General features: G+C 41.3%; 1 protein-coding gene across 1 annotated transcript in view; it reads right to left on the bottom strand.

Moving 5' to 3' along the window:
- LOC113015692 (uncharacterized) overlaps nt 1-26,107 on the bottom strand; it is a 45,259-nt gene that overhangs the window by 6,741 nt on the left and 12,411 nt on the right. Inside the window, exons 2-8 of the mRNA XM_080299504.1 lie at nt 20,432-20,473; nt 19,827-20,096; nt 19,510-19,752; nt 19,178-19,414; nt 12,605-12,682; nt 12,398-12,454; nt 199-264 (exon numbers count right to left, since the gene is read on the bottom strand). Of these exons, the coding sequence (XP_080155630.1) occupies nt 199-264; nt 12,398-12,454; nt 12,605-12,682; nt 19,178-19,414; nt 19,510-19,752; nt 19,827-20,096; nt 20,432-20,473 (993 nt within the window). The remainder of the gene's footprint in view (nt 1-198; nt 265-12,397; nt 12,455-12,604; nt 12,683-19,177; nt 19,415-19,509; nt 19,753-19,826; nt 20,097-20,431; nt 20,474-26,107) is intronic.

The raw sequence follows: 26,107 nt of genomic DNA, 5'->3' as shown, positions 1-26,107 counted from the left end.
GTTTTTCCTTCCCACTGTCGCCAAAGTGCTTGCTCATAGGGGGTCATATGATTGTTAGGTTTTTCTCTGTATGTATTATTGTAGGGTCTACCTTACAATATAAAGCGAATGTTGTTGTGATTTGGCGCTATATGAATAAAATTGAATTGAATTATGGTGAGTGCCATGCTGTGTCAGTGTAGTGGTTTCTATGGTTACCTGTCTTCCTGCCAATGTTCTTCTTGCTTTTGATGACCACCTGACCATAAGCGACGTCCTGAGGACCTGAAGACAGAGAGATGGATGGAGTGACTACAGACAGAGTTCAGTCACGGCTGATATCTCCAGACAAGCTGCTCTGTGAGGATTTTCAGTCCTCAAGGTCATGTTTTTTTATTCATTTTTTTTAAGTTTTACAGTTTCCTTTTTTTTTTTTAAGAGTTGCATTCTTTGATTAGGCACAATTTAATCATTTGTTCATATAAAGTTTGTTCCCATATTCCTGAAGCAGGTTGACCTTTAATTAGACTGTTTTTGTCTTCAGAGAGATAGACATATTATATATTTCTCTCTCTCTTCATAGTGTGTAACTTTCTCCCACACTGAAAACACTGGGATGATCACATTATTTGAACATTACCTAATAAGACTGATTCAGGACAGACAGTTATGTTAAACTTTCCTAGCAGTCCTTCACAAACAGGGAACAGTCTGTCTATTCTCTCCATCTGTCAGCTGCTGCTGGCTCTTCCTCCTCCTCTTCCTCACACACTGCTGAGTTTGTCCTGGTGGATCATCAGTTGAGCACGCACAGGCAGAAATGTTGCGAGCATAAGCAACACATTGCGAGCAAGCGCAAATGCAAAAACTGAGCGAGAGGTGCTGCTATTGTGTGTGTGTGTGTGTTGTGAATAATAGCAAACACTGAAATACAGTTTTTGCACGCAGCAATGAATTTTGTTCACTCAAATTTAGCTGTTCTTCGCTCAAAATAAATTTCTCCTCAAAATGCAACAATTGCACCTGCAAATGTTTTTTTTACGTGCGCTGAAACTTTTTTACATGTGCTCAGAATAGTGGCACAAAAATAACGCCGTAGAATTCCCTCTGACTTTTGTTGTTTTGCTTCCACCACAATAAAACTCACACTTTGTGCACAGCTCTCTCTCTCCCTCTCTCTCTCAGTGTACTTCAAGAACAGTTTCCCATCTAAAAATCTCTTTTTTCGGCATTGTGGCTTGCTTATTACCCACAAGTCTACCGTTGTGTACAGCGCTGCCTTTTGTGTGTTTTTTTTTTAATTTAACTGACTTCCGACAGTAAAGTCTAATTTCTGCTGTTCAACACTGAAGAAATTTTAACTTTTTAAAATGATGCCAAATTACAAAACTCAAACCTCTGTAACTTTGCTCTGCTTCACTTCATCAGGTAATGTTCATATGTTGATTCATGGTTTTCTTCCGTTTGGGATCTATTGCAGAATATTTTTTTTAATGTTTATTTATAAGATTTTAAGTTTAAAGTTACATAACATCACACCAGACAAATAACATAAGATTCAAAAACAATAATACTTAAGCACAGAAAAAAAAAAAAGAAGAAACAGAAAACAAAAACCAGAAACCAAACAAACGGGAAAACAGGAAAGAAAAGAAAAAAAATAAACCCAGTTAGCCAGTACAAATCAAAAGTTCAAAAGAAACACCATTGTCCAAAGAAGATGATCTTCTGTGTGAGTTTAGACAGGGCAACAGTGAGTTCACCAAGACCAAAAGATGTGGGAAACAAGTCCAGGAAGAAATCAGGGTCCGGCAGAAGTGCAGTTTCACACAAACACAAAGTGCAGTCAAATGGGTTAAAATTTATGTTGAATTCCTATTAATATGATTGAGAAAAGGGCCCCAGATTTCGATAAACTTAAAATGGGTGTCAGCCAAACGATAACAAACCTCTTCAGTATACAAACATGCAATCATCTCACGTAGCCAAACCCTGAACAATGGAGGAGATGGTCATTTCCAGGCTCTAAGAATAAGTCTTTTAGCTACAGTCATGCCAAACATTAAAGCTTTCTGAAGAGGACGTCTGAGTGCCAATGAGGTTAGGGAGCAGCCTAGCACTGCAAGTACACCATCCGGCTCTAATTTTAAGTCAAAAACCCGGTTATACAGGGAGTGCAGAATTATTAGGCAAATGAGTATTTTGTCCACATCATCCTCTTCATGCATGTTGTCTTACTCCAAGCTGTATAGGCTCGAAAGCCTACTACCAATTAAGCATATTAGGTGATGTGCATCTCTGTAATGAGAAGGGGTGTGGTCTAATGACATCAACACCCTATATCAGGTGTGCATAATTATTAGGCAACGTCCTTTCCTTTGGCAAAATGGGTCAAAAGAAGGACTTGACAGGCTCAGAAAAGTCAAAAATAGTGAGATATCTTGCAGAGGGATGCAGCAGTCTCAAAATTGCAAAGCTTCTGAAGCGTGATCATCGAACAATCAAGCGTTTCATTCAAAATAGTCAACAGGGTCGCAAGAAGCGTGTGGAAAAACCAAGGCGCAAAATAACTGCCCATGAACTGAGAAAAGTCAAGCGTGCAGCTGCCAAGATGCCACTTGCCATCAGTTTGGCCATATTTCAGAGCTGCAACATCACTGGAGTGCCCAAAAGCACAAGGTGTGCAATACTCAGAGACATGGCCAAGGTAAGAAAGGCTGAAAGACGACCACCACTGAACAAGACACACAAGCTGAAACATCAAGACTGGGCCAAGAAATATCTCAAGACTGGTTTTTCTAAGGTTTTATGGACTGATGAAATGAGAGTGAGTCTTGATGGGCCAGATGGATGGGCCCGTGGCTGGATTGGTAAAGGGCAAAACATGAAAAAAACATGATTTTCATGTAGGACAATGCTCCATCACACGCGTCCAAGTACTCCACAGCGTGGCTGGCAAGAAAGGGTATAAAAGAAGAAAAACTAATGACATGGCCACCTTGTTCACCTGATCTGAACCCCATTGAGAACCTGTGGTCCATCATCAAATGTGAGATTTACAAGGAGGGAAAACAGTACACCTCTCTGAACAGTGTCTGGGAGGCTGTGGTTGCTGCTGCACGCAATGTTGATGGTGAACAGATCAAAACACTGACAGAATCCATGGATGGCAGGCTTTTGAGTGTCCTTGCAAAGAAAGGTGGCTATATTGGTCGCTGATTTGTTTTTGTTTTTGAATGTCAGAAATGTATATTTGTGAATGTGGAGATGTTATATTGGTGTCACTGGTAAAAATAAATAATTGAAATGGGTATATATTTGTTTTTTGTTAAGTTGCCTAATAATTGTGCACAGTAATAGTCACCTGCACACACAGATATCCCCCTAAAATAGCTCAAACTAAAAACTAACTAAAAACTACTTCCCAAAACATTCAGCTTTGATATTAATGAGTTTTTTGGGTTCATTGAGAACATGGTTGTTGTTCAATAATAAAATTATTCCTCAAAAATACAACTTGCCTAATAATTCTGCACTCCCTGTATATATTAAATATCTCTGCCCAGAAACTCCTGAGTGTGGGGCAAGACCAGAAAAGGTGACCAAGGGTTCCCTCCATTGCTTTGCATCTGTCAGACAAAGACGAAATAGATGGAGAAATGCTGCATAGCTTTGTTTTAGAAAAATGCAGACGATGAAGGACCTTGAACTGTATAAGTTGTAGTCTGGCATTAACAGAACATTCTTTAATCTTCTTCAACCCATTGGCCCACAAAGCATCCGATATGTCTACTTCCAAGCAGGGGCGGAGCGGGGGGGTGGCTTACGGGGCTTAAGCCCGGGTTGTTTTGTCAGAAGCCCGGGGTATTTTGGAGTGTAATTTTTTCATAGTTAGATGCCTGGCTGACAACTGTATAAAACAAAAAGTACACACAATATTCGAAGCACATAGTGCACACTGTGGGAATTTACGACTGTGCGTGAATCCCCCCTGATATTGGTATGATCCGAGCTCAGGCACTAAGCGACTGAGCGAGGGGGCGGGGCAGCTGCTGCCCGTGAGTGCGCTGTTGGAGAAACAGAGCCAGCCATACTAAGGAGAGCTTAAGTTTGACCAGGTACCAAAGCAAATCATTCGTACCGTACAAATAATGTAAATATGACGGTGCATCACGAAAGATTGATATCAAACTGATCACTTGACCAATATTACGTTACTTGCTCTTCAAGTGAATCAACAAATGGCGAAATGAAAAGCCGAACAAATGCTATTTTTTTTAGAGAGTCTTAGCTTACGTGTGTTTATTTCATATTTTCAGTTCTTACCCTCCCGACTAAATCGGTTTCAGTTATGTACTGAAATATAAGAATGGACATTAGAGGCTTCTTTCAAAGAAAAAACTCAGGTAAATGTTATTTTATATATTATGCTTTGTATGTTGTTCAGTATATTTCTATGCAAAACAAGAAGAATTTCAGTACACAGCAGGATATTCACATTTGTAACCAGATATTTACATACACTTTAGGGAGAAAACATTTTTACTGTACAACATCAATTTAGAGTAAATTTTTGTTTTAGATAAATATTGAAATATATTTTGAATTAGTTAAATTTCAGAATAAAGAGAGACAGAGCTATTTTTATCACTTTCATCAAATGTAGGAGTACATGTACACTAAATTTATTGTTAATTAATAAGAAAACTGCAGACGATTCCATTCTGAGCTGAAGAAGCTTCTGATAGGTTAGTAGAGTCCATGTGAGTAAACTGGTGGCACACCTGTGGATGCATATAAGGCAAAACACAGAGCCTGTTTCTTTGACATGGGAACATCAAGAGATATCAACCAAAACACCAGGAAAAGAACTGTGGAGCTCCATAAGTGTGGCTCAAGTTTGAATACAATTTGGTGCCATTTGCAATTAAGAAACACAGATAGTTTCTCTCTTTACTCTTAAAGTTAACAAATATGTTTTTATATTTATCAATCTAAAAAAATAAACATTTAGTCTGATTTGATGTTACAATTAAAAAAGTGTTTTTATCTGAAGAGTAAATATCTGGTTTCAACTGTATATTTGATGATTGTCAGCACAAAGAGGGAGAGAGAGGAACAGAGATGAACAAGAGCAGGTGAGACACACATGTTAGTCAAATGGTTGTTTACCAAAAGTATCACCGTATCACAGGTCCTCATGTATCTCGTACCTAGTGTTTCTTTTTAGGTTTGTTATTTTTCAAATTCTGTATTTATTAAGTTATGCAGGCTTGTTTGCACAACAAGGCTAAATAATTATATAAACTTTTCTCAATCTAAATAGTGGACTTTGGTAGAATTAAAAAAGTGTAGTGCAGGTCTATGATGATTTTTAGTGCTATCATCTAGTTCTGATTCTGGTTCTGTCTTGGTTAAGTCCTCAGTAGTCCTGATTTTGAACTCTTGTAGTCCTGTTTTAATTCCGGATCAGTTCTGGGTCTGGTTGAATTGGGGTTTAGTCCTCGTGTTTTGATACAGCCCTGACCTTGTTCTGCCTTGCTGCTTAATTAAAAAACTAGTTTAAGGTGTCCTGCACATGTGACATATATTTTTCCCTATATGAAGTCATTCTTTTTTGAACAAAACTCAAAACAGAGCCTATTAATCTTTCAGTCATTTCTACACCCCCCCCCCCAAAAAAAAAAAAAAAAAAAAAATCCCACATGCATACTACTCTTTGGGCTAAGCCCCTGGTGTTTCAAATGTCTGGCTCCGCCTCTGCTTCCAAGTCCTTAACCCAAGCTTACTTGATGTGGTTAGTAGGTGCTGTAAGTGTAAAAAGTGTAGTAAACTGGCTGATTAGGTGTTTGGAAGTGGGATTTTTAATCAAATAATCACAAAAGTCACTATGAGCAGGGGGCTTATCCAGATGGGCAAAAGACGGTTTAACAAAATTCCTAATTTGTAAGTATCTAAATAAATGAGCAGAGGGGAGCATAAATTTTGATTGCAGCTGAGCAAATGAAGCAAAACAATTGTCAATGTAGAGGTCCTTAATAGTGTGAAGACCTAATGCTGACCAAAGCTTAAACACAGGGTCCATCAAGCCAGGTGAAAAAGAAAGGTTTTCAGTTATTGGAGCAAAAATGGATAGTTCTGGAAGGCACAAAGCACCCCTAACTTGCTTTAAGATCCTAAGAGAATGACCTAGGACAAAATCATTACTTAAAAGTTTGGTAGGTATGTTGGGCTTAGAAAACAGAATACCATCAAGTGATGTACCAAAAATTGATTTAGCACTGTGTGCCTCTATCAAAGGCCAAGAAGGACCGCATCCCTTCTGAACAGCAGGAACAGCTGAAACACTGCTCCAGAAAACCCACGTTCTGGCATTGCAAGCCCAGTAGTAGTGCCTGAAAACTGGGAGGCCTAATCCGCACTCAGAGGAGGGTTTCTGCAAGTGTGCCTTTGAAATTCTATGGGGTTTATTTGCCCAGATGAAAGACAAAATGATGGAGTCAATAGTTTTACAAAAGGATGAAGTGAGAAAGATGGGTATGATTTGGAAAAGATGAATAAATTTAGGAAGTACTACCATTTTAATAATATTGACACGTCCAATCAAAGAAAGTGGGAGAAGAGTCCATTTATCTATCTTAGCTTTAATACTATCAATAAGTACCTGAAAATTCAATTTAAATAGCAGCTTACGGTTTCTGGGACTGTTAATACCTAGGTATTTAAAGTGACTGCTGGGGGTTTTAAAAGGTAAGCTAGAGATGAAGCACGGGTTGAGCCCATCTGCCAGTGGCATAAAAATGGACTTGTCCCAATTAATTGTGAAACCAGAGAGTTGTCCAAATTTGTTAATGAGATGAAGCAGGGGAGGCAAAGAGAGCCTGGCATCAGACAGTGTTAGAGCCACATCATCTGCATATAGAGTTATAGTAGATTTGACAGGACCATAGGATATACCTACAATTTCAGAGCTGCTTCTAACTGCAATGGCCAGAGGCTCCATAGCTAGAGCAAAGAGCAGTGGAGATAAACAGCAACCCTGCCTAGTCCCCTGGTGAAGTAGAAACAGATGTGATCTATCAAAATTTGTCAGTACCGATGATCTTGGCCGTGCATAAAGCATACGTACCAAAGTTGTAAAATTACTACCAAAGCCAAATTTCTCAAGCGTAGCAAACAGGTATTTCCTGTTTTGATCGAAAGCTTGTTGTGCATGTAATGAAATAACAGCTGAATTTGGAGAATTTGTTCCATACAGTACATTCAATAGACGATGGGTACTGGAGAAAGCAAATGTGTCTGGGATAAACCCAGTTTGATCATGCTGAATTAAAGTGCCCAAAAATTTATTAAGACGTGAAGACAAGACTTTTGCAATGATTTTTTGATCACAGTTTAACAAACTAAGTGGGCGATATGAAGTCACATTGGTGGGGTCTCTGTCCTTCTTAGAGAGAAGACAAACGTGGGCATCAAAATGCTATCAGGGAAAGAGCCCCGTGCAATAGAGCAGTTCACCATTCTAAGTAAAAGTGGAGCGATTATATCAATATGGGCTTTATAAAATTCTATGTTGAACCAATCCGGCCCGCAGGCTTTACCACTCGGGAAAGAAAGGATAGCAGCTCTGACTTCTGTGATGCTGAAGTCAGCATCAAGCGCTTGGGTGGCAGATTCTGTGAGAGGGTCAGAATGCTCAGAGAGTTAAGAAAGCTAAAAAGCTCAGAGTCAGTAGCGTTTGATTTAGAAGAGTACAGTGTGCTGAAAAACTCAACAAATCTGTCATTAATCAGCTTAGGATCAGTAATTAATTCACCAGTAGAGGAGGCAATTTTGTGTATGGTCCGATGGGCTTGCACATCTTTTAATTGTCTGGCAAGTAATTTATGGGGTTTATCTCCCAACTCAAAGTGTCTTTGTTTCAATTTAATAATATTGAAAGGAGATGATCTTGCCACGCAATATTGACCGGCCCTTCAAATTTACCTGTAAAATGGGCCCGCCGGTGGGCCCATGGTCAATAAAGGGTTAAATGATTCCCAAAGAGTGGATTCAGAGACCTGACCATTGTCGCTGTGTTTTAAGAAATCTGAAATCTCAGTGGAAACATAAGTGGAGAAAGTTTTGTCTGACAGAAGGGTAGAATTTAATTTCCAATTGAAAATTCGAGGCTGTAAATTAAAATCTATTTTCATGGTAAGTGGGGCATGGTCAGAAATCAAGATTTGATGATAAGCAGAGCTGATAATACTGGGTAATAGTCTAGAATCTGTAACAAAGTAATCTATTCTGGTAAAGCTACGATGTACAGGTGAAAAAAAAAGAATATTGCCTGTCATTTGGATGCTGAAGCCTCCAAACGTCTACCATGTTGTGTGACTTTACCAGGTTGTTCAAAACTGCCGTGGATCTAGTAGTGGGGGCTATTTTTGTAGATGATCTATCCAAAACAGGATCAAAATAGCAGTTAAAATCGCCACCAATTATTATATTAGACATATTATATTCAGAAATTAGGTCAAATATTTTGGAAAAGAAGTCAGGACAGTCAAAATTAGGGGCATAGATATTTAGCAAAACCAGTGGAAAAGAGTTAATGGACCCAGAGACCAAAACAAATCTCCCACCCGTATCAGTAACGACGGATCCAAATATAAATGGCTGCTGTTACAACCAAATTTCCCCTTGTGGGACAATTAAAGGATTATTCTATTCTATTCTATTCTAAATGGAGTGGTTTTCCGTATGAGTATAGCAACACCTCTGGCCTTAGATGTGAAAGTGGACTGGTAGACCCGCGACACCCAATTTGCTCTTAAACGTCTCTGTTCATTGGAGTGAATATGAGTTTCCTGAAGAAAAATGATATCAGAAGATAAATGCTTCAAATGTGACATAACCTTCCCACGTTTCAAAGCTCTGCCTAAGCCCTTGCAATTCAAGGATGTAAATGTCAAAGGACATGTTCCTAAACCAGTAGCATTGTTACCCCGCATCTAAATGAGAGGTGGTATGGCATATGGACAGGTGACAAATAATACAAAGGACTGGCATACCAACAGTTAAAACAAAATTAACAACAAGAACACTGAACCCCACCCCCCAAAAAGAAAAAGGCCGCAAAAAAGAACAAGAACCACTGCGGCCCATCCCAGCGTGCATTAAGGGGACTGCCGGGAAGAGGAGCACAAAAAAACAAAAAAGAAAGAGAGAAAAAAACATCCATCAGATAGGGCAGCTCCGCACCAGACTCCATTAATCAAAACAATAGTTACACCCATAAATCGACTGATTGGGTAAAAAAAAAAAAGACGCCAACATATAAAATGACTTGTGTATAGCCAAATTTATAAGATAAATGATCTCAGTATTTCACGATAGAGAAAAGTTTTAAGACGTCGTAGCAAAAAAACAAAAAACATTGATAGAAAACTATCACATTCAAAAAATGATTGAGCAAATCGCGACTCTCACTATAGGAAGAGAAGAGTGAGAATGTTCAACAACACAGCCGCATCAACAACATGAACAAATACATTACCAGGTCACGATTAAAGTGAGTCCACAAAACGTTCATCACTAACACGTTCAAGTCTCCTTGAACGTGTTAGTGATGTTGCTGTGAACTACCCGAAGCTGGGCCGGGTAGCGCAGACTGCACATCGCTCCGGAAGTGCTAAGCTTTTTCCTGACTGTATTGAAGGCCATCCGCTGCGCAAGGACCTCCGCAGTGTAGTCGGGGAAGATGGACAGACTCTCTCCATCGCGGTGCACGTTGGCGTGCCAGATGCAGGACATGCCACACGTCTTTCTCATGATGCAACTTGGCTATGATAGCCCTCGGTCACTGGCCAGCCATTGGTTTTGGTCTAAGGGTGCGGTGTGCCCTCTCCACTTTTATTGGCTTAATAAAGTTGTCTTTCCCCAACACATCCAGCAGCAGGGATGACACAAAGTCCGCAGGCTTACTGCCCTCAGCACCTTCCTTCACTCAACAATCCTAATTTTGGCCCAACGCGAGCGCGCCTCCATCTGGCCTAGCTTGTCACGCAGGTTATCGGTGGCTGCCATTAGTTCCTTGCACGTAGCTTCAAGCATGCAAACACGGCCGTCCATTGTAGTAAGTAACTCATCGATAACATCTAGCCGCTGTTCGTATGACCGGATATCTGCCTCGAGCTTAGACAGAGTAGACTCAATTGTGTCAAGGCAGGTCTCCATAGAAGTTTTTAGGCTAGCAATAGCTGCTAAAATGGCGACGGTGCTCACAGAGTTTTCAGCTACTGCTTTCTGGCAGTGTGTTGCATCTTTTTTAGGCGGCATGTCGTCCAGTCTTTATTGTAGTCGATGCACAGCAGAAGGGCTGTTGAACAGTTAAGTAAAGAGGCAGGGTGTCGCGTTAATTGTTGGAAAATAAGAAGAAAAGTGTGGAGCTGAGAAGAGTGCATCCTACTCCTTCAGTGTACACGAGCGCCCCCTACTGCAGAATATTTTTAAGGTTATCTGCTATAAACTCCCAGGCCAGGAAAATCTCCTTCATGTTTTTCTGTTTTATCCTCAGTTACTTTGACACAAAGGCATCTGCTGTGATGCTCACACCACTGATGAAGTCTCACAGTATGAGTACTGATAAATGATCAGAATTATAATATTTCTGACTGTCTGAGGCAAAATTACATCAGTCAGGACCTTGGAAATCAGAATCGAATGGATGTGTCAGCTTTCTTTTTATAGATATAAAAATATGGAAATGTACTTATGCATGATCAGAATTATAACATTTCTGACTGTCTGAGGAAAAGTTTCACGATTTAAATCAAATCCATCGAATCTTATCAATTCTAGAAATCAGTGAAGATACCCATCCCTAAATATTATACAACAATCTTATAACATGTTGTGAGTATGCTTTTGCTGTGAGATCCCTTATGTAATTAACCAGTGGATAGGTACATTTATATATAACGTACTATAAATTATATAATTATAGCTATATGTATCGTGTATTCCTTATGCACATTTTAGACCTAGGAGCCGAAACTTCTGATTTACTGGTTTTTACAGGGAGAACAGGGAGAGCATCCTCTCTTCCTGCTCCATGTACCTGATCATGCTGCACACTGATTCGCTCTCTTTTACACAAAGTCAAAGCCTTATAAACTACTGAATCAGGTATGCCTGTGAAGTTTCTCACTCATCTAGGTGATTGTAGTCTTGGCTCGTGTGATTAGGAAGAGGATCAACAGGGGGTCCATGGGCAGGACTCTTTGGGACACTCCCATAGAACCAAAGTTAGTTAGTTACTCTTAGAACAGAAGAGGCTTCTTGGATGAAACATCTTCAAGAAACATAAAGTTCGGATGCTTTTCTTTCCAAGCTCCTTAGACTGAATCAGGCACTGAAGCAGTGACATGCTGACCAAAGATTTCAACGTCACTGATCACGGGACTCTTTTCAGATGAATCAAACCTCAGCACAGTGTTTCTGAAGCAGTGTGTTGAATTTTTTACACATATGTGCTTCAGCTTCAAATGGGCCATCAATACTAGTCGTGGGTTTCTGGGTGTTACAGTCTTAGTTTGTAGTTTGTCTTTTCTTTGTTTCTTTTAATGTTTCTTTGTACCTGAGTATGAGTTTGGTAAATCAGCAATAAAGCTGCTACTTTATTTCCCCTGCCTCCGAGTCCTGTGTTTGGGTCCTACCCATGCCTGCCACACAGTCAACCGTCTACAAAAACTTCTGATTTTGAGATAACACAATGACTTAAAATCTATTTCTTTTTCTAACATTTAAATGTAGAACACAGAATAGTAAAAAAATAGTAGTCTTATATAAATAAAATTCTATTGAATAAAGTTATCTGAGAAGGTAACTAAGATCAGACTGAGTGTAATGATGAGATGAGATAGCCTTTATTTGTCAGTTGCAGGTCTTTTGCCCACAACCGAGATGACAGACCTTGCCGACCGTACATACAATACAAACATCACATTGGGGAGACAGGTCAGGCCAGGTAGCGAGGAAAAAAAAAGCCTGCAAGTTCCTGTGTTTAATGTCCCTTATGAACATACTGATGTCATTAGGCACAGGTTGTGGAGCCAAATGTAGACTTGACATCTGGGCAGGACTTAATATAAGGCACACATCTTGTTGATTTCAAAAAAGTTGAAAATACAAAGTTAAGTAAAGAGGAAATCAGAATCCAACATACAAGAACCACACATGGGAAATAAGCACTATAAGTACACACAAAGCTAACTGTGGAAATAGACACGCCTAAGGGGAAAATGAAGAGTCACAATAACACAATATTAGAATAGTAAGAATGATAATAACAATCATAATAGAAAAATAGAACAAACATGTAAGAGAAAATAATCAACATCATCGTCACCACTTGTTTTTTGTTAATTCATACCTGAAGTTTGAGTCCTCACATCAGAGTAGACAGCTCGTGGATCAGCAGGATGTTTGTCTGGAACACACAGATTTACAGACATTCATAGAGGCAGTAGTTTTCAGCCTTCAGTAGTACAAGCAGTCCTTTAAACATAGATTTAGACATTACAGTAAGTAAGACTAGAAAAAATGCTTATTTTGATTAAAGCACACTGTGACAGCCTACCTCTCCTATTGGCTTTTTGTTTGATCGTGACATCAGCATAGGTCACATCGACTGGAGGAGGAGATGGGTTTTTACTTCCTGTAAAGAGGATTTATATGGTGAAGCTCATTATGTGTAAAATCTGTGTTTAGAATTTGTCTTTGGGATCCTTGTTGTGTTATCCAATGTTGGGAGACATTATTTTTTTTAAAAACTTGTTACATTACAACAGTATTAAACATTTATGCTAAGTGTAACTGAGAAGATTAGCTTTGTTAGAGTATTTTGTTTTTCCAAGACATCATTTAGCTTATTGACCCTAACATGTTTCTTACAGACCATGGCACTCTGTGCTGGATATGACAGATTCTGTGAAGAATTTTTTTTAATATAATTAACCTATTATTAATGAATTAATGTTTTAATTAATTAATTAACCTATTATTAAATTAACCTATTCTTGGAATCAGCTGGGGCACTTCAATTCAATTCAATTCAATTCAATTTATGTAGCCCCAAATCACCAACAACAGTTGCCTCAAGGTGCTTTATATTGTACAGTAGATCGTACAATAATAGATACAGAGAAAAACCCAACAATCATATGACCCCCTATGAGCAAGCACTTTGGCGACAGTGGGAAGGAAAACCTCCCCTTTAACAGGAAGAAACCTCCAGCAGAACCAGGCTCAGGGAGGGGCGGGGCCATCTGCTGTGATTGGTTGGGGTGAGAGAAGGAAGACAGGATAAAGACATGCAGGGGAAGAGAGACAGATTATGGTGGTCAGAGGGCCCGGTGGCACCTGTGTCCGGCAGCCTCGCCTCTGTCAGTGCGCCCCAGGGCAGCTGTGGCTACAATGTAGCTGCCATCACCAGTGTGTGAATGTGTGTGTGAATGGGTGAATGACTGAATGTAGTGTAAAGCGCTTTGGGGTCCTATGGACTAGAAAAGCGCTATACAAATGCAGGCCATTTACCATGGGAATCAAGAACCAGTTCTTGTACAGTGGGGCAAAAAAGTATTTAGTCAGCCACCGATTGTGCAAGTTCCCCCACCTAAAATGATGACAGAGGTCAGTAATTTACACCAGAGGTACACTTCAACTGTGAGAGACAGAATGTGAAAAAAAAATCCATGAATTCACATGGTAGGATTTGTAAAGAATTTATCCGTAAATCAGGGTGGAAAATAAGTATTTGGTCAATAACAAAAATACAACTCAATACTTTGTAACATAACCTTTGTTGGCAATAACAGAGGTCAAACGTTTACTATAGGTCTTTACCAGGTTTGCACACACAGTAGCTGGTATTTTGGCCCATTCCTCCATGCAGATCTTCTCGAGAGCAGTGATGCTTTGGGGCTGTCGCCGAGCAACACGGACTTTCAACTCCCGCCACAGATTTTCTATGGGGTTGAGGTCTGGAGACTGGCTAGGCCACTCCAGGACTTTCAAATGCTTCTTACGGAGCCACTCCTTTGTTGCCCAGGCGGTGTGTTTTGGATCATTGTCATGTTGGAAGACCCAGCCTCGTTTCATCTTCAAAGTTCTCACTGATGGAAGGAGGTTTTGGCTCAAAATCTCACGATACATGGCCCCATTCATTCTGTCCTTAACACGGATCAGTCGTCCTGTCCCCTTGGCAGAAAAACAGCCCCATAGCATGATGTTTCCACCCCCATGCTTCACAGTAGGTATGGTGTTCTTGGGATGCAACTCAGTATTCTTCTTCCTCCAAACACGACGAGTTGAGTTTATACCAAAAAGTTCTACTTTGGTTTCATCTGACCACATGACATTCTCCCAATCCTCTGCTGTATCATCCATGTGCTCTCTGGCAAACTTCAGACGGGCCTGGACGTGCACTGGCTTCAGCAGCGGAACACGTCTGGCACTGCGGGATTTGATTCCCTGCCGTTGTAGTGTGTTACTGATGGTGACCTTTGCTACTTTGGTCCCAGCTCTCTGCAGGTCATTCACCAGGTCCCCCCGTGTGGTTCTGGGATCTTTGCTCACCGTTCTCATGATCATTTTGACCCCACGGGATGAGATCTTGCGTGGAGCCCCAGATCGAGGGAGATTATCAGTGGTCTTGTATGTCTTCCATTTTCTGATGATTGCTCCCACAGTTGATTTTTTCACACCAAGCTGCTTGCCTATTGTAGATTCACTCTTCCCAGTCTGGTGCAGGTCTACAATACTTTTCCTGGTGTCCTTCCAAAGCTCTTTGGTCTTGGCCATGGCGGAGTTTGGAGTCTGACTGTTTGAGGCTGTGGACAGGTGTCTTTTATACAGATGATGAGTTCAAACAGGTGCCATTCATACAGGTAACGAGTGGGGGACAGAAAAGCGTCTTACAGAAGACGTTACAGGTCTGTGAGAGCCAGAGATTTTCCATGTTTGAGGTGACCAAATACTTATTTTCCACCCTAATTTACGAATAAATTCTTTACAAATCCTACCATGTGAATTCATGGATTTTTTTTTTCACATTCTGTGTCTCACAGTTGAAGTGTACCTCTGGTGCAAATTACTGACCTCTGTCATCATTTTAAGTGGGGGAACTTGCACAATCGGTGGCTGACTAAATACTTTTTTGCCCCACTGTAGTCATGGGTTGACTATCTGGATGACTTTGATGACGTGTAAGATGGCGCCGGTGTGCATGGCTCGCCGTCCACGGTTGTCGGATCCACTTTTGCTCTGCGTGTTTCTATTGTTTTCGTCACTTTTATTGAACAACGCTGACTCTCTATTGACCTACGATCGTGAAGCTCTGTTAAATATTCGATTTGCCACAGAGAATTTGGGAAGGACTAACGCTGATGGACAGGACTCTTTTCTACCTCCGCTACTATCTGGAGTACCGCATCACCTGGATTACACCCCTACCACATCTCATAAGAGGAAGCGATTTAAACGTCGGGGAAAACGCAGCGGGCTACTCGTGAAACTGAAATCATATTTGGCTCTTTCATCTGGCAGTAACAGATTAGTTTCCGAATGCACTCTGACTGAATTCAGACCTTTGCACTGGCGTTTTGTCTCCTGTCGCTTCCTGGAACCTATTGGCACCTGGCTGGTACCTGTTGTCGGCTTGGCTGAAGAGATCCAGCATCCCCGCCTTCTCTTACCTCATCTTCGCTGCGGTGGAGTGAATCCGCGGAATCTTCGGCAACTGAAACAGGTTCCCTGGATGGCTGTCACCGGTCTGACGGACCCTACCAGGTTTGCCCTTGTTAATGCTAGGTCGCTAGCAAATAAAACGTTCATATTGAAGGATTTCTTCACCTCTCATAATCTGGATTTCCTCTGTGTGACAGAAACCTGGCTAAGTGACGGTGAGTTAAGCTCTTTCTCAGAACTATTACCGCCAAATTGTTCGTATTTTAACTCACCAAGGACTACGGGCCGAGGTGGAGGAGTGGCCACAGTTTATAAATCTACTTTTCACTGTCGCCAGCTGTCACCTGTCACTTTCTCCAGTTTTGAACTGAATATGTTTGAGCTTGGTAGCAGTCATCCTGTTCTTTGTGCGCTGATCTACCGTCCACCAAAATATAATAGGAACTTTGTTAACAACTTCTCTGAGTTCTTGGCTGAAATAATGCCAAAGTATGACAAGGTTTTAATCTTGGGTGATATGAATATTCATGTGTGTTGTCCTACTAAACCTTTGGCAAAGGACTTTTTAAACCTACTTGATGCTTTTAATGTTTTGCAGTCTGTCACTGGTCCCACTCATAAATATGGACACACTCTGGTTTTGTCTCATGGTTTACCTTTTTATAATCTTCAAATTTATGATGTCGTCTTTTCTGATCATATGCCTGTATTGTTTGAAACTTCTCTTCCCTATATCACTACCTGTGGCCCTCCTACTGCTTCTCGCATATTTAAACCATCAAGTGCGGTCCAGTTTTCTACCGCCTTTAATAAGGCCTTTAATGTTGACTCAGAGCTCTCAGTCTGTGCCGACACTGAGGTGCTGACTGCAAAATTCTTATCTACTTGTCAAATCATTCTGGATACTGTTGCTCCTCTGAAGGTCAGGCGGCCTAAATTAAAGTCTGAGCCGTGGCTGAATGACATCACTCGGGCTGCTCGAAGAGAGTGCAGAAAAGCAGAACGCAAATGGGAAAAAGACAAGCTACAAGTTGTCTTATGATATCTTAAGAGATAGCTGGCATAGATATCAGAAAATTGTCAAGAACCAGAAATCCACCTATTTTGCAGGTGTTATTAATGACAACTGCCATAAGCCCCGTGTCTTATTTAGTATTTTAAACTCTGTTCTTAACCCTCCCCAATCCAACTGTACAGAAGCCTCTGCTGAAACTTGTGAAGCTTTTTTAAATTTCTTTGTGGAGAAGATTTTATCTATTAGAGCACATATTTTACCCCCTTCTTATGACCCTTCTGTTATTTTTACGCCTTTAGCAATTTTTAGCCATTTTGAACCTGTGTCTCTATGGGTAAAATTGTCACCCAAATCAAGTCTGGCTCTCCCAGTGATGTCCTTCCCCCTCGCTTTTTAAAGAAGTTTGGGGCACTATTGGACCTTATATTCAAAGGCTTATAAACAGCAGCCTGACTTTAGGCCATGTACCTGTAATTTTTAAACAGGCAGGGGTCCAGCCTCTGCTGAAACGCCCTGGCTTGGATGCCTCTTTGTTGAGTAATTTCAGGCCTATTTCAAAGCTTCCTTTTGTTTCTAAAATTTTAGAAAAAGAAGTGTGCTCACAGCTGCAGACTTTTTTTAGAGAGTCAAAACATTTTTGAGGTTTTTCAAACTGGTTTTTAATGCACTTCACAGCACAGAGACTGCACTTTTGAGAGTTTTTAATGATATCTTACTAACTGCTGACTCTGGGAAGTCTGTCTTACTTGTGCTTTTGGATCTCACAGCAGCTTTTGATACAGTAGATCACAATATTTTGATTTATCGTCTAGAACATCATGTTGGAATTAGAGGCACTGCCTTGGAGTGGTTCAAGTCAGACCTGTCTGACAGAAGTTTTTCTGTCTCACTTGGTAAGTTTCATTCATCTTCCGCCCCCCTCCCATGTGGTGTACCTCAAGGATCCATCCTTGGGCCCCTTCTTTTTAGTATTTATTTACTTCCCCTTGGCCATATTATTAAAAAAGATAAAGTCTCATTTCATTTTTATGCAGATGATTGTCAAATTTATCTACCGATGAAACACAATGACCCCCTCAGGCCTATTTTAGAATGTCTTAAGGATATCAGAGCATGGCTGGCTCTGAATTTTTTTAACTTTAATGAAAAGAAGACTGAAGTCATTATATTTGGGCCGAGTGGACCTGGTGTCCCTCCATCTGACTTGGGTCTTCTTACATCGTGTGTCAAATCAATTGTCACCAACCTTGGAGTAAAATGTGACACAGCTCTTAAAATGGACAAACAAGTAAATACAGTGGTGAGGAAAAGCTTTTTTCAGTTGAGGCAGCTCTCTAAAGTAAAACCTTTTATTTCTTTTTGTGACTTGGAGAGAGTGTTGCACGCATTTGTGACCACTCGCCTCGATTATTGTAATGGACTTTATATTGGCATTGATCAGGCTTCACTATCACGCTTGCAAATGGTCCAGAATGCTGCTGCTCGCCTGTTGACAGGGACACGCAAACATGAGCATATTACCCCTGTTCTTGCATACTTACACTGGTTGCCTGTCCATTTTAGAATTCATTTTAAAATTTTATTGCTTGCTTTTAAAGTCTTAAATGGCTCCTTCTTACCTGTCAGACCTTTTACACCAATACACTCCACAAAGGTCTCTCAGATCATCTGACCAGTCACTCCTTGCTGTCCCCATGTGGAGACTGAAACACCGAGGGGACCGAGCTTTCGCTGTTGTGGCCCCCAAACTGTGGAACAAACTGCCCCTCCATATTAGGCTGGCCCCAACACTTGAAATGTTTAAATCACTTTTAAAAACACACTTTTTTTCAAAGGCTTTCTAGGAGTATTATCAGAGTCAGTTTGTAGTCAGTTTTTAGTCAGCTCATTCTTAATCTTTTTACTTTGTTAATCTTATACATTGTATATCTTATCGTTTATTCTACTCATGTTGATTTATTTTTATCTTCTTTTTCAATTATATATTTATTTTGTTTATTGATTTTATTGTATGCTTATAGTATGGTTTTTAACTGCTATCTCTGTTTTATTATTGGAAAGCACTTTGGTCAACTTTGTTGTTTTTAAAAGTGCTATATAAATAAAGTTGGATTAATTAATTTAATTTATTCTTTTTATACTACATAGTGACATCTTCCAAACTAAAAGAACAAATTGTGGCATAACATAGCTTTATGTGTCAGAGGTTAGACACATAAAATGTTAAATAAAATGCACCCTTTATTTAGAAAGGTCACAGAGGAAATTGAAGAATCACTGAGCAGCATCACTGGAGTATACATTCAAACCCACCATAACTGCATGTTTGGATGAGTAAAACCCACTGATCTGGACAGAGGTGACCCAGTCATTTAATTTATGTAGGGTCAGAAGTTCAACACAGTAATCGGATTACAACTGTTCATATCAGGTAAGTGAGAGCTTGCATACCTTTAAGTTTCCAGCAGAGGAACAGAACCAAACACAGAACCAGAACCAAGAGAACCGCAGAGACCAGACCTGCTACAACTGGGACCAGGAGAGAGGGAAGAGGAGGACAGGTGGATGCTGGGAGAGGAGAACAGGGAGGACAAGTAAGAGGAGTTTTTACTGGAGGAGCAAAGTTTGTGGAGGTGCTTGGAGGAGGAGGACAGTGAGGAGGAGAAGAATGGATGATTTTGGGAGGATCTGCAGGAGAGATGATGAAGATGGTTCAGTCAGTTTATTATCAGGTCACAATGTTACATCAGGTTTTAAACAGGAAGTGATGTCAGTGTTCTGACCTCTGACCCTCAGAGAGCTCTGAGGAGACTTTGCACCGTCATCAGTAGAACATGAGTAGAGACCTTCATCAGACTGCGTGATCTTAGTGATGATGTGCTCTCGTTTACGTTTATTTTCAGCTTCATGCCCTTTAATGGAGAAATAAGCTGCGACCGTGTCACCATTCCTCTGTCTGCAGCGCAGAATGACATCACTTCCTGTCCTCACAGGAAGTGCAGGGACCTCCAGGATGACAGCTTTATCTGACCATCAGAGACAAACAGAGTTAATGAGAGCAGAGTCACACAGAGACAGAGACACAGCTGGAACATCTCACCTGTAGTGTCTGATTGGACACTGAGGGAGACGTTGTCACTCTGCTTTCTAGAGGAGTCCTCACACCAGAAGGTTTCACTGGGAGCAGAAAGATCCACAACACAGTAGGAACCAAGAAGCCTCCCAAAGCCTCCACAGTCCTCAGTGGGTCCTCCTCTGGTCCTCTTCACTGTCCATCCATCAGCTGTCTGTCCATCATCAACACAACTCAGATACACTGAAGGAGATCCACTGAAGACCTGCTGAAGGTTTGGACAGACAGACAGAGACACTGGAGGACACACACACACACACACACACACACACACACACACACACACACACACACACACACACATATAAACACATACACACACACAAACACACACGCATATAAACACAGACACACACACACACACACATATAAACACACACACACACACAAACACACACGCATATAAACACAGACACACACACACACACACACACACACACAAACGCACACACACACACACACACACACATATAAACACACACACACACACACAAACACACACGCATATAAACAGTAAGTGTATTTGTGTTCTTGTTGGAGTCTCACTGATTGTTTCACTTCCATCAACTCACCTGCAGAAACAGTCGGTGCAGACAGCAGCAGCACACACACACCTGCAACACATCACATCATTATAACACACACACACACACACACACACACACACACACACACACACACACACACACACACACCTGCAACACATCACATCATTATAACACACACACACACACACACACACACACACACACACACACACACACACACACACACACACACACACACCTGTAACACATGTCAATGACACAGGCTGTGATCAGCTGACCTCTGCTGGTTATCAGGTTTCTGCTCTTTGTGGATTTACCTCAGTACATTCTCATGTTTCAATCCAGGGGGTCAGTGTTGACATTGTGGAGGACTATAAATACCTTGGAGTACACATTGACAATAAACTGGACTGGGCTAAAAACACCACAGCACTTTACAGGAAGGGCCAGAGTCGTCTCTATTTCTTGAGGCGACTGAGGTCCTTCAACATCTGCCAGAAAATGCTGAGGATTTTCTATGAGTCTGTTGTGGCCAGTGCGATCCTCTATGCTGTTGCATGCTGGGGGAGCAGGCTGAGGGTCGCAGATGCCAACAGACTTAATAAACTAATCCGTAAGGCCAGCAATGTTGTGGGGATGGAGCTGGACTCCCTCAAGGTGGTGTCGGAGAGGCGGATGCTGTCCAAGATAAAGACAATGTTGGATAACACCTCCCACCCACTCCATGACATGCTGGTCAGTCACAGGAGCTCGTTCAGTGAGAGACTGAGATTACCCATGATGCACCACTGAACGACACAGGAAATCTTTCCTGCCTGTGGCTCCCTGTACAACGCATCCACTTAACACACTGTTTGCTGCTACAACTACACATGTTTCTCTTCCAGCTATTTATTTATGACTGACTTATGTATGTATGTATATATATATGTATATATTGTACTATTCTTAGTTAGCGTATTGTCTGTCTTGTCTTAATGTTGGTTTATAATGGAGCACTGTAACAAAAAATAATTTCCCCCAGGGATCAATAAAGTATTCTGATTCTGATTGATCCCAGTCTGCTCCAGTCTGCATGCCAAATATCCTTGGGCAAGATACTAACCCCATGTTGCTCTCCGATGCATCCATCAGAGCGTGAATCTGTGGTAGATAGGGAGCACTTAACAGCTTAGAAAAAGTGCTTGTGCGAATGGATATGATTGTGTGAATGTTGTATAAAGCGCTTTGAGTGCTCAGATAGAGTAGAAAAGTGCTATATAAGAACCAGTCGATTTACCATGTCACTGTCCAGAACCTTTGTGGTCTCTCTTTCAGCAGGAGATGAAACAGAAAGTTCTTTGGAAGTGAGAGAGTCCCAGGTATGGAAGGGTTGAATGTTCACAACATGATAAACAGCACACACGTGTAATTAACATCATTGAGTCTCTGAGATACACACAATGGTCCCTGAAACAGTGGTGCAGGTTTAGCAGTAGAGCTAGACTGGGCATCTGACCTGGGGTGTGTCCTAATTCTAACATGGTCACCAACATGAAACGTGGCATGTCGAAGTCTCAAGTCATAATAATGTTTCCGTCTGTCATGGCTATAGTCCAGAGCTACTTTGGCATGGCTGTGAGCTTCCTGTAGGGAGGCTCTGAGAGTCTCAGGGTAAGGTACACCTGGTTAATCAACACCTGCTGTAGAAGGCTGAGTGATGAGGTCAAGCGGGGTGTCTAACTCATGACCATAAAGCATCATGGCAGGAGTCATACCTGTACTGTCATGGGGGGCGGTACGCAGAACAAAGAAAATCTGAGGGAGAAACTTGTCCCATGACGTGTGCTTATCACCAACATAAGCTAGGATTGCAGCCTTCAGAGTCCGGTTGACGCGTTCAGTAGTATTTGTTTGAGGGTGATGTGCTGTAGTGAGCCTGTGCACCGAGCCTAAGGCAGAAACAACATGTTCAAAGAGCTCACTCACAAAAGGAGACCCTCTGTCAGAAATCAGGTAAGTGGGTGTACCATGTCTAGCAAAAATGTCAGAAACAAATTCACCAGCTGCTACCTGAGATGTAGCTTCTTTGACAGCACTGGCTTCGACCCATTTAGTGAAATAGTCAACAAACATGATCAAATATGCATTACCAGCAGAGGTGCTCTTTCAAAGGGTGCAAAGCACATGTGGACTTGGGGTCTCTGTAACACAAAAGAGAGTCATACACAACATACTGTAACAAGGTGGCACTGTCTGAGCTGTTCAGAGAGTCTGCTTCAATGTCTCTGAGGAGTGGACCTGTGACATGATCATCTAGCTGCAGCTGTCTCAATTGTGAACGGTCAGCCAGAATGACGGGGGCAGAGTACGAATGTCCAGACTGCATATGACAGCGTGTTCTGGTAGAAGATCTGTTGGCCTGTCACAGGTCAGAGGCAAAGAGTTGCGTGACAGTGCATCTGGAACCTTGTCAAGTGCGCCAGGTTTGTGCACTATTGTGAAATCAAAGTCCTGCAGGCAAAGTGGCCAGCGGGCGAGTCAGCCTGTTGGGTCTTGACAAGACATGAACACCTTCAACATATGGGCGAAAGTGTTCCAGGGCCCATATCACAGCAAGGCACTCTTTACCTGCCTGATTGTGTATTCAATGTCTGTAGTGATGTTCAGATCAGTTAAGCGATGAAGCACTTTGTTGTGTCTAACAGAGGTCTGCTGGATCTGTTCGGTGTGACACTCATTCTTCACACTGTGTTCTCTCCATCAGAGGAAGACAGAAACGCAAAGCAGGAGATGAAGCATCGCTGAATATGTTTCCAAACCAACTTCATTCTAAGCCAAAGACTAGAAAATATGGTGAAGCATATCTTCCCTTTGGGTTCACCTGCACAAGTGCCGAGGTAGGTCTCCCTGCAGAATTGGTTTCCCCTTCGCCGGGAGCACACGCTGGGTTCTTCAAATCACGGATAAACAGGATCCCACATTCTTGATTTTTAGTTCAAACACTTGTTGTAATGACTAACTACTCCTGACATTTTGGAGATGTTAGCTCTTTATACAGTAAAGTTATAGCGGGATACAAATAATATCAGGCTGATCCTGCCATGATTTATTCCCCCGGTTCAAATCACAGACAAACAGGATCCCACAGCTGTTTATGTTTTTAAACCCATTTTGCACAGAGAGGCATTTTTTGAAAAATGTATTGACAGCAATGTTGAACATTATTACACAGGAAAAAAACAACTACATGTAAAATAATCACACTGTGACGCCTCTGCCTTTGTAAATGGAGGGACAGTAACTGTGTGTAAAACCTGCAGACAGTCAGATTAACAGTATTTCGTCTTTATCTGCCATTCTGCAATTCATCTCATGTAAACAATAACGTGCGCACAGCGTGACGTGAAAAAAGGCACATACCTTTGACGTTGCAACGAACTCTGTATTCTTCGTCCACACGTAAATGCAAAAAAAAGGAGTTTTAAAAAATCTCCGTTTTCGGTGATTTGAAACGCCGTTTACGTGGACGAAACAGCTGCGTTTTCAAAAATACCCATGTAGGTGCAGATGCAGCGTAAAAGACTTAGTGGTTTATTTTCTTACTACCTGTAATTTATTGCAGATTACTTGTATTTGCTTAATTGTTTACTAAATGTTTAAGCTGTGAAATGAACCGAAATGGAGCAAAATATATATTGCATATATATTGCATATACTATTATATATTGTACATATATTTATTAGTTTCAGATGTAGCCATTCTTGTATTTTGCTTGTTTACATTATTGTATTTGCACAACTCTGTTGCTTGTGAAGCTCGCACACAAGAATTTCACTCACATGTGCTGTACCAGTGTACCTGCACATGTGATGTGACAATAAAAGTGATTTGATTTTGATTTGATTTGATATGGGTGTGTGTAGTTGGAGGATGTGTTTGTGCGTGTGTGTGCGCACGTGCACGCGTGCGGGGGGGGGCGCAACATTTTATGTAAAACAAAGGGGGGCCCACCAAAAAAAGTTTGGGAACCACTGAGCTAGATGAACATTTGTAAAATTAAATGGTAAATGGCCTGCATTTGTATAGCACTTTTCTAGTCCCTAAGGACCCCAAAGCGCTTCACACTACATTCAGTCATTCACACACTGGTGATGGCAGCTACATTGTAGCCACAGCTGCCCTGGGGCGCACTGACAGAGGCGAGGCTGCCGGACACTGGCGCCACCGGGCCCTCTGACCACCACCAGTATCTTGCCCAAGGATATTTGGCATGCAGCCAGGAGGCAGCCTGGGATCGAACCACCGACCTTATGATTAGTGGCTGACCTGCTCTGCCACCTGAGCTACAGCCACCCCCAATTAGCTTCTTAAAACTAAATGTGACTTCAGTGGGTCTGAATTTGTGTGGCCATCAGGTGGCCCTGACATGTCTACATGGCTGCTGTTTCTGTTAGGTTTATATTGTTGGATTGTCACTTATGCTTAGAGACATATACTCTTATATGCTTAGAGGTGTATAATCAATTGTATAATGATAGAGGTCCGATCCTTAGTAGTCTGCAAAGACTCTTTGTGCCTTCCAGAGTGTTCTGGCATGCACGCACATCCTAAGGTCATGAGAGAGGTCGTACATTTTGTAATAGTAATTTTACAATGTATGTTCAGGGCTCTAGACTAACTTTTTGCCATGGGCACACAAATTTTATAATAATTGATATAACATAATGTGTTTTTCTGGATACACTGTGCTTTTTCAGCATTCAAAGACTGATGACACCGTGTCAGAGCACTGGCTATGAATTTCAGAAGGATCAGGCCTTAACAGAAAAGTTAGCAATAGTTCTTTTCCTATTACAGCTACATCCACGTCTGTCGTGCCTAGGCTGCTCACTAGGGCTGGGTATCATCACTGATTTCTATAATCCATTCGATTCCGGTTTTCAAAGTCCCGATTCGATTCAACTTAGCCTCAGACAGTCAGAAATATTATAATTCTGATCATTTATCAGTACTGACTTCATCAGAATTGTGAACATCACAGCAGATGCCTTTGTGTGAAAGTAACTGAGAATAAAACAGAAAAACATGAAGGAGATTTTCCTGGTCTGGCTTTTTATAGCAGATAACCTTAAAAATATTCTACAATGTTCTGCATATAAAGTTTAAATTTCTTCAGTATTGAACAACAGAAAAAACAGGCTTTCTTGTCCGAGGTCATTTAAGTGAAAAAAAGAAAAAGACAGCAGCCACAGCGCTGTAAACAACGGTAGACTGGTGGGTAATAAGCGAATGAATAATACAGAAAACAGAGATTGGAGACGAGAAACTGTTCTTGAAGTACAGAGAGAGAGAGAGAGCTAGCTGTGCATGACGTGTGATTTTAATAGTCGTGGAAGCAAAACAGCAAAATTCATGACGACATTGATCAAATGTGAAGCGCAGTTTGCTGCTTCTTTTGCTGCTGGCTCGGTGAATTTTGGTTGGAGAGACAAAACCTGCAGCTCAGAATCAGCGCAAAAAGACATAATCACAGCGCGGACGCATCGGGATCGCTGAGCTCCGACAGCGTGTCCGTCTGCGGGCCGGCGGGTGAGAAAGCCGAGAAAGACAAAGTTGATTCTGATGCGTCGGCTCTGTGTTTACGTCTTTGTGTGGAGTCCGTGTGCCTGCTCTCATCTGCTGTTTGGTTGTTGTTGAAATGGTTTTGTGAGCTTTAA

The sequence above is a fragment of the Astatotilapia calliptera genome, chromosome 3 (genome assembly GCF_964374335.1).
Source record: "Astatotilapia calliptera chromosome 3, fAstCal68.1, whole genome shotgun sequence".
Lineage (NCBI taxonomy): Eukaryota > Metazoa > Chordata > Actinopteri > Cichliformes > Cichlidae > Astatotilapia > Astatotilapia calliptera.
Note: the sequence above shows the minus strand (reverse complement) of the source record. Positions and strands in the feature narration are given on the sequence as shown.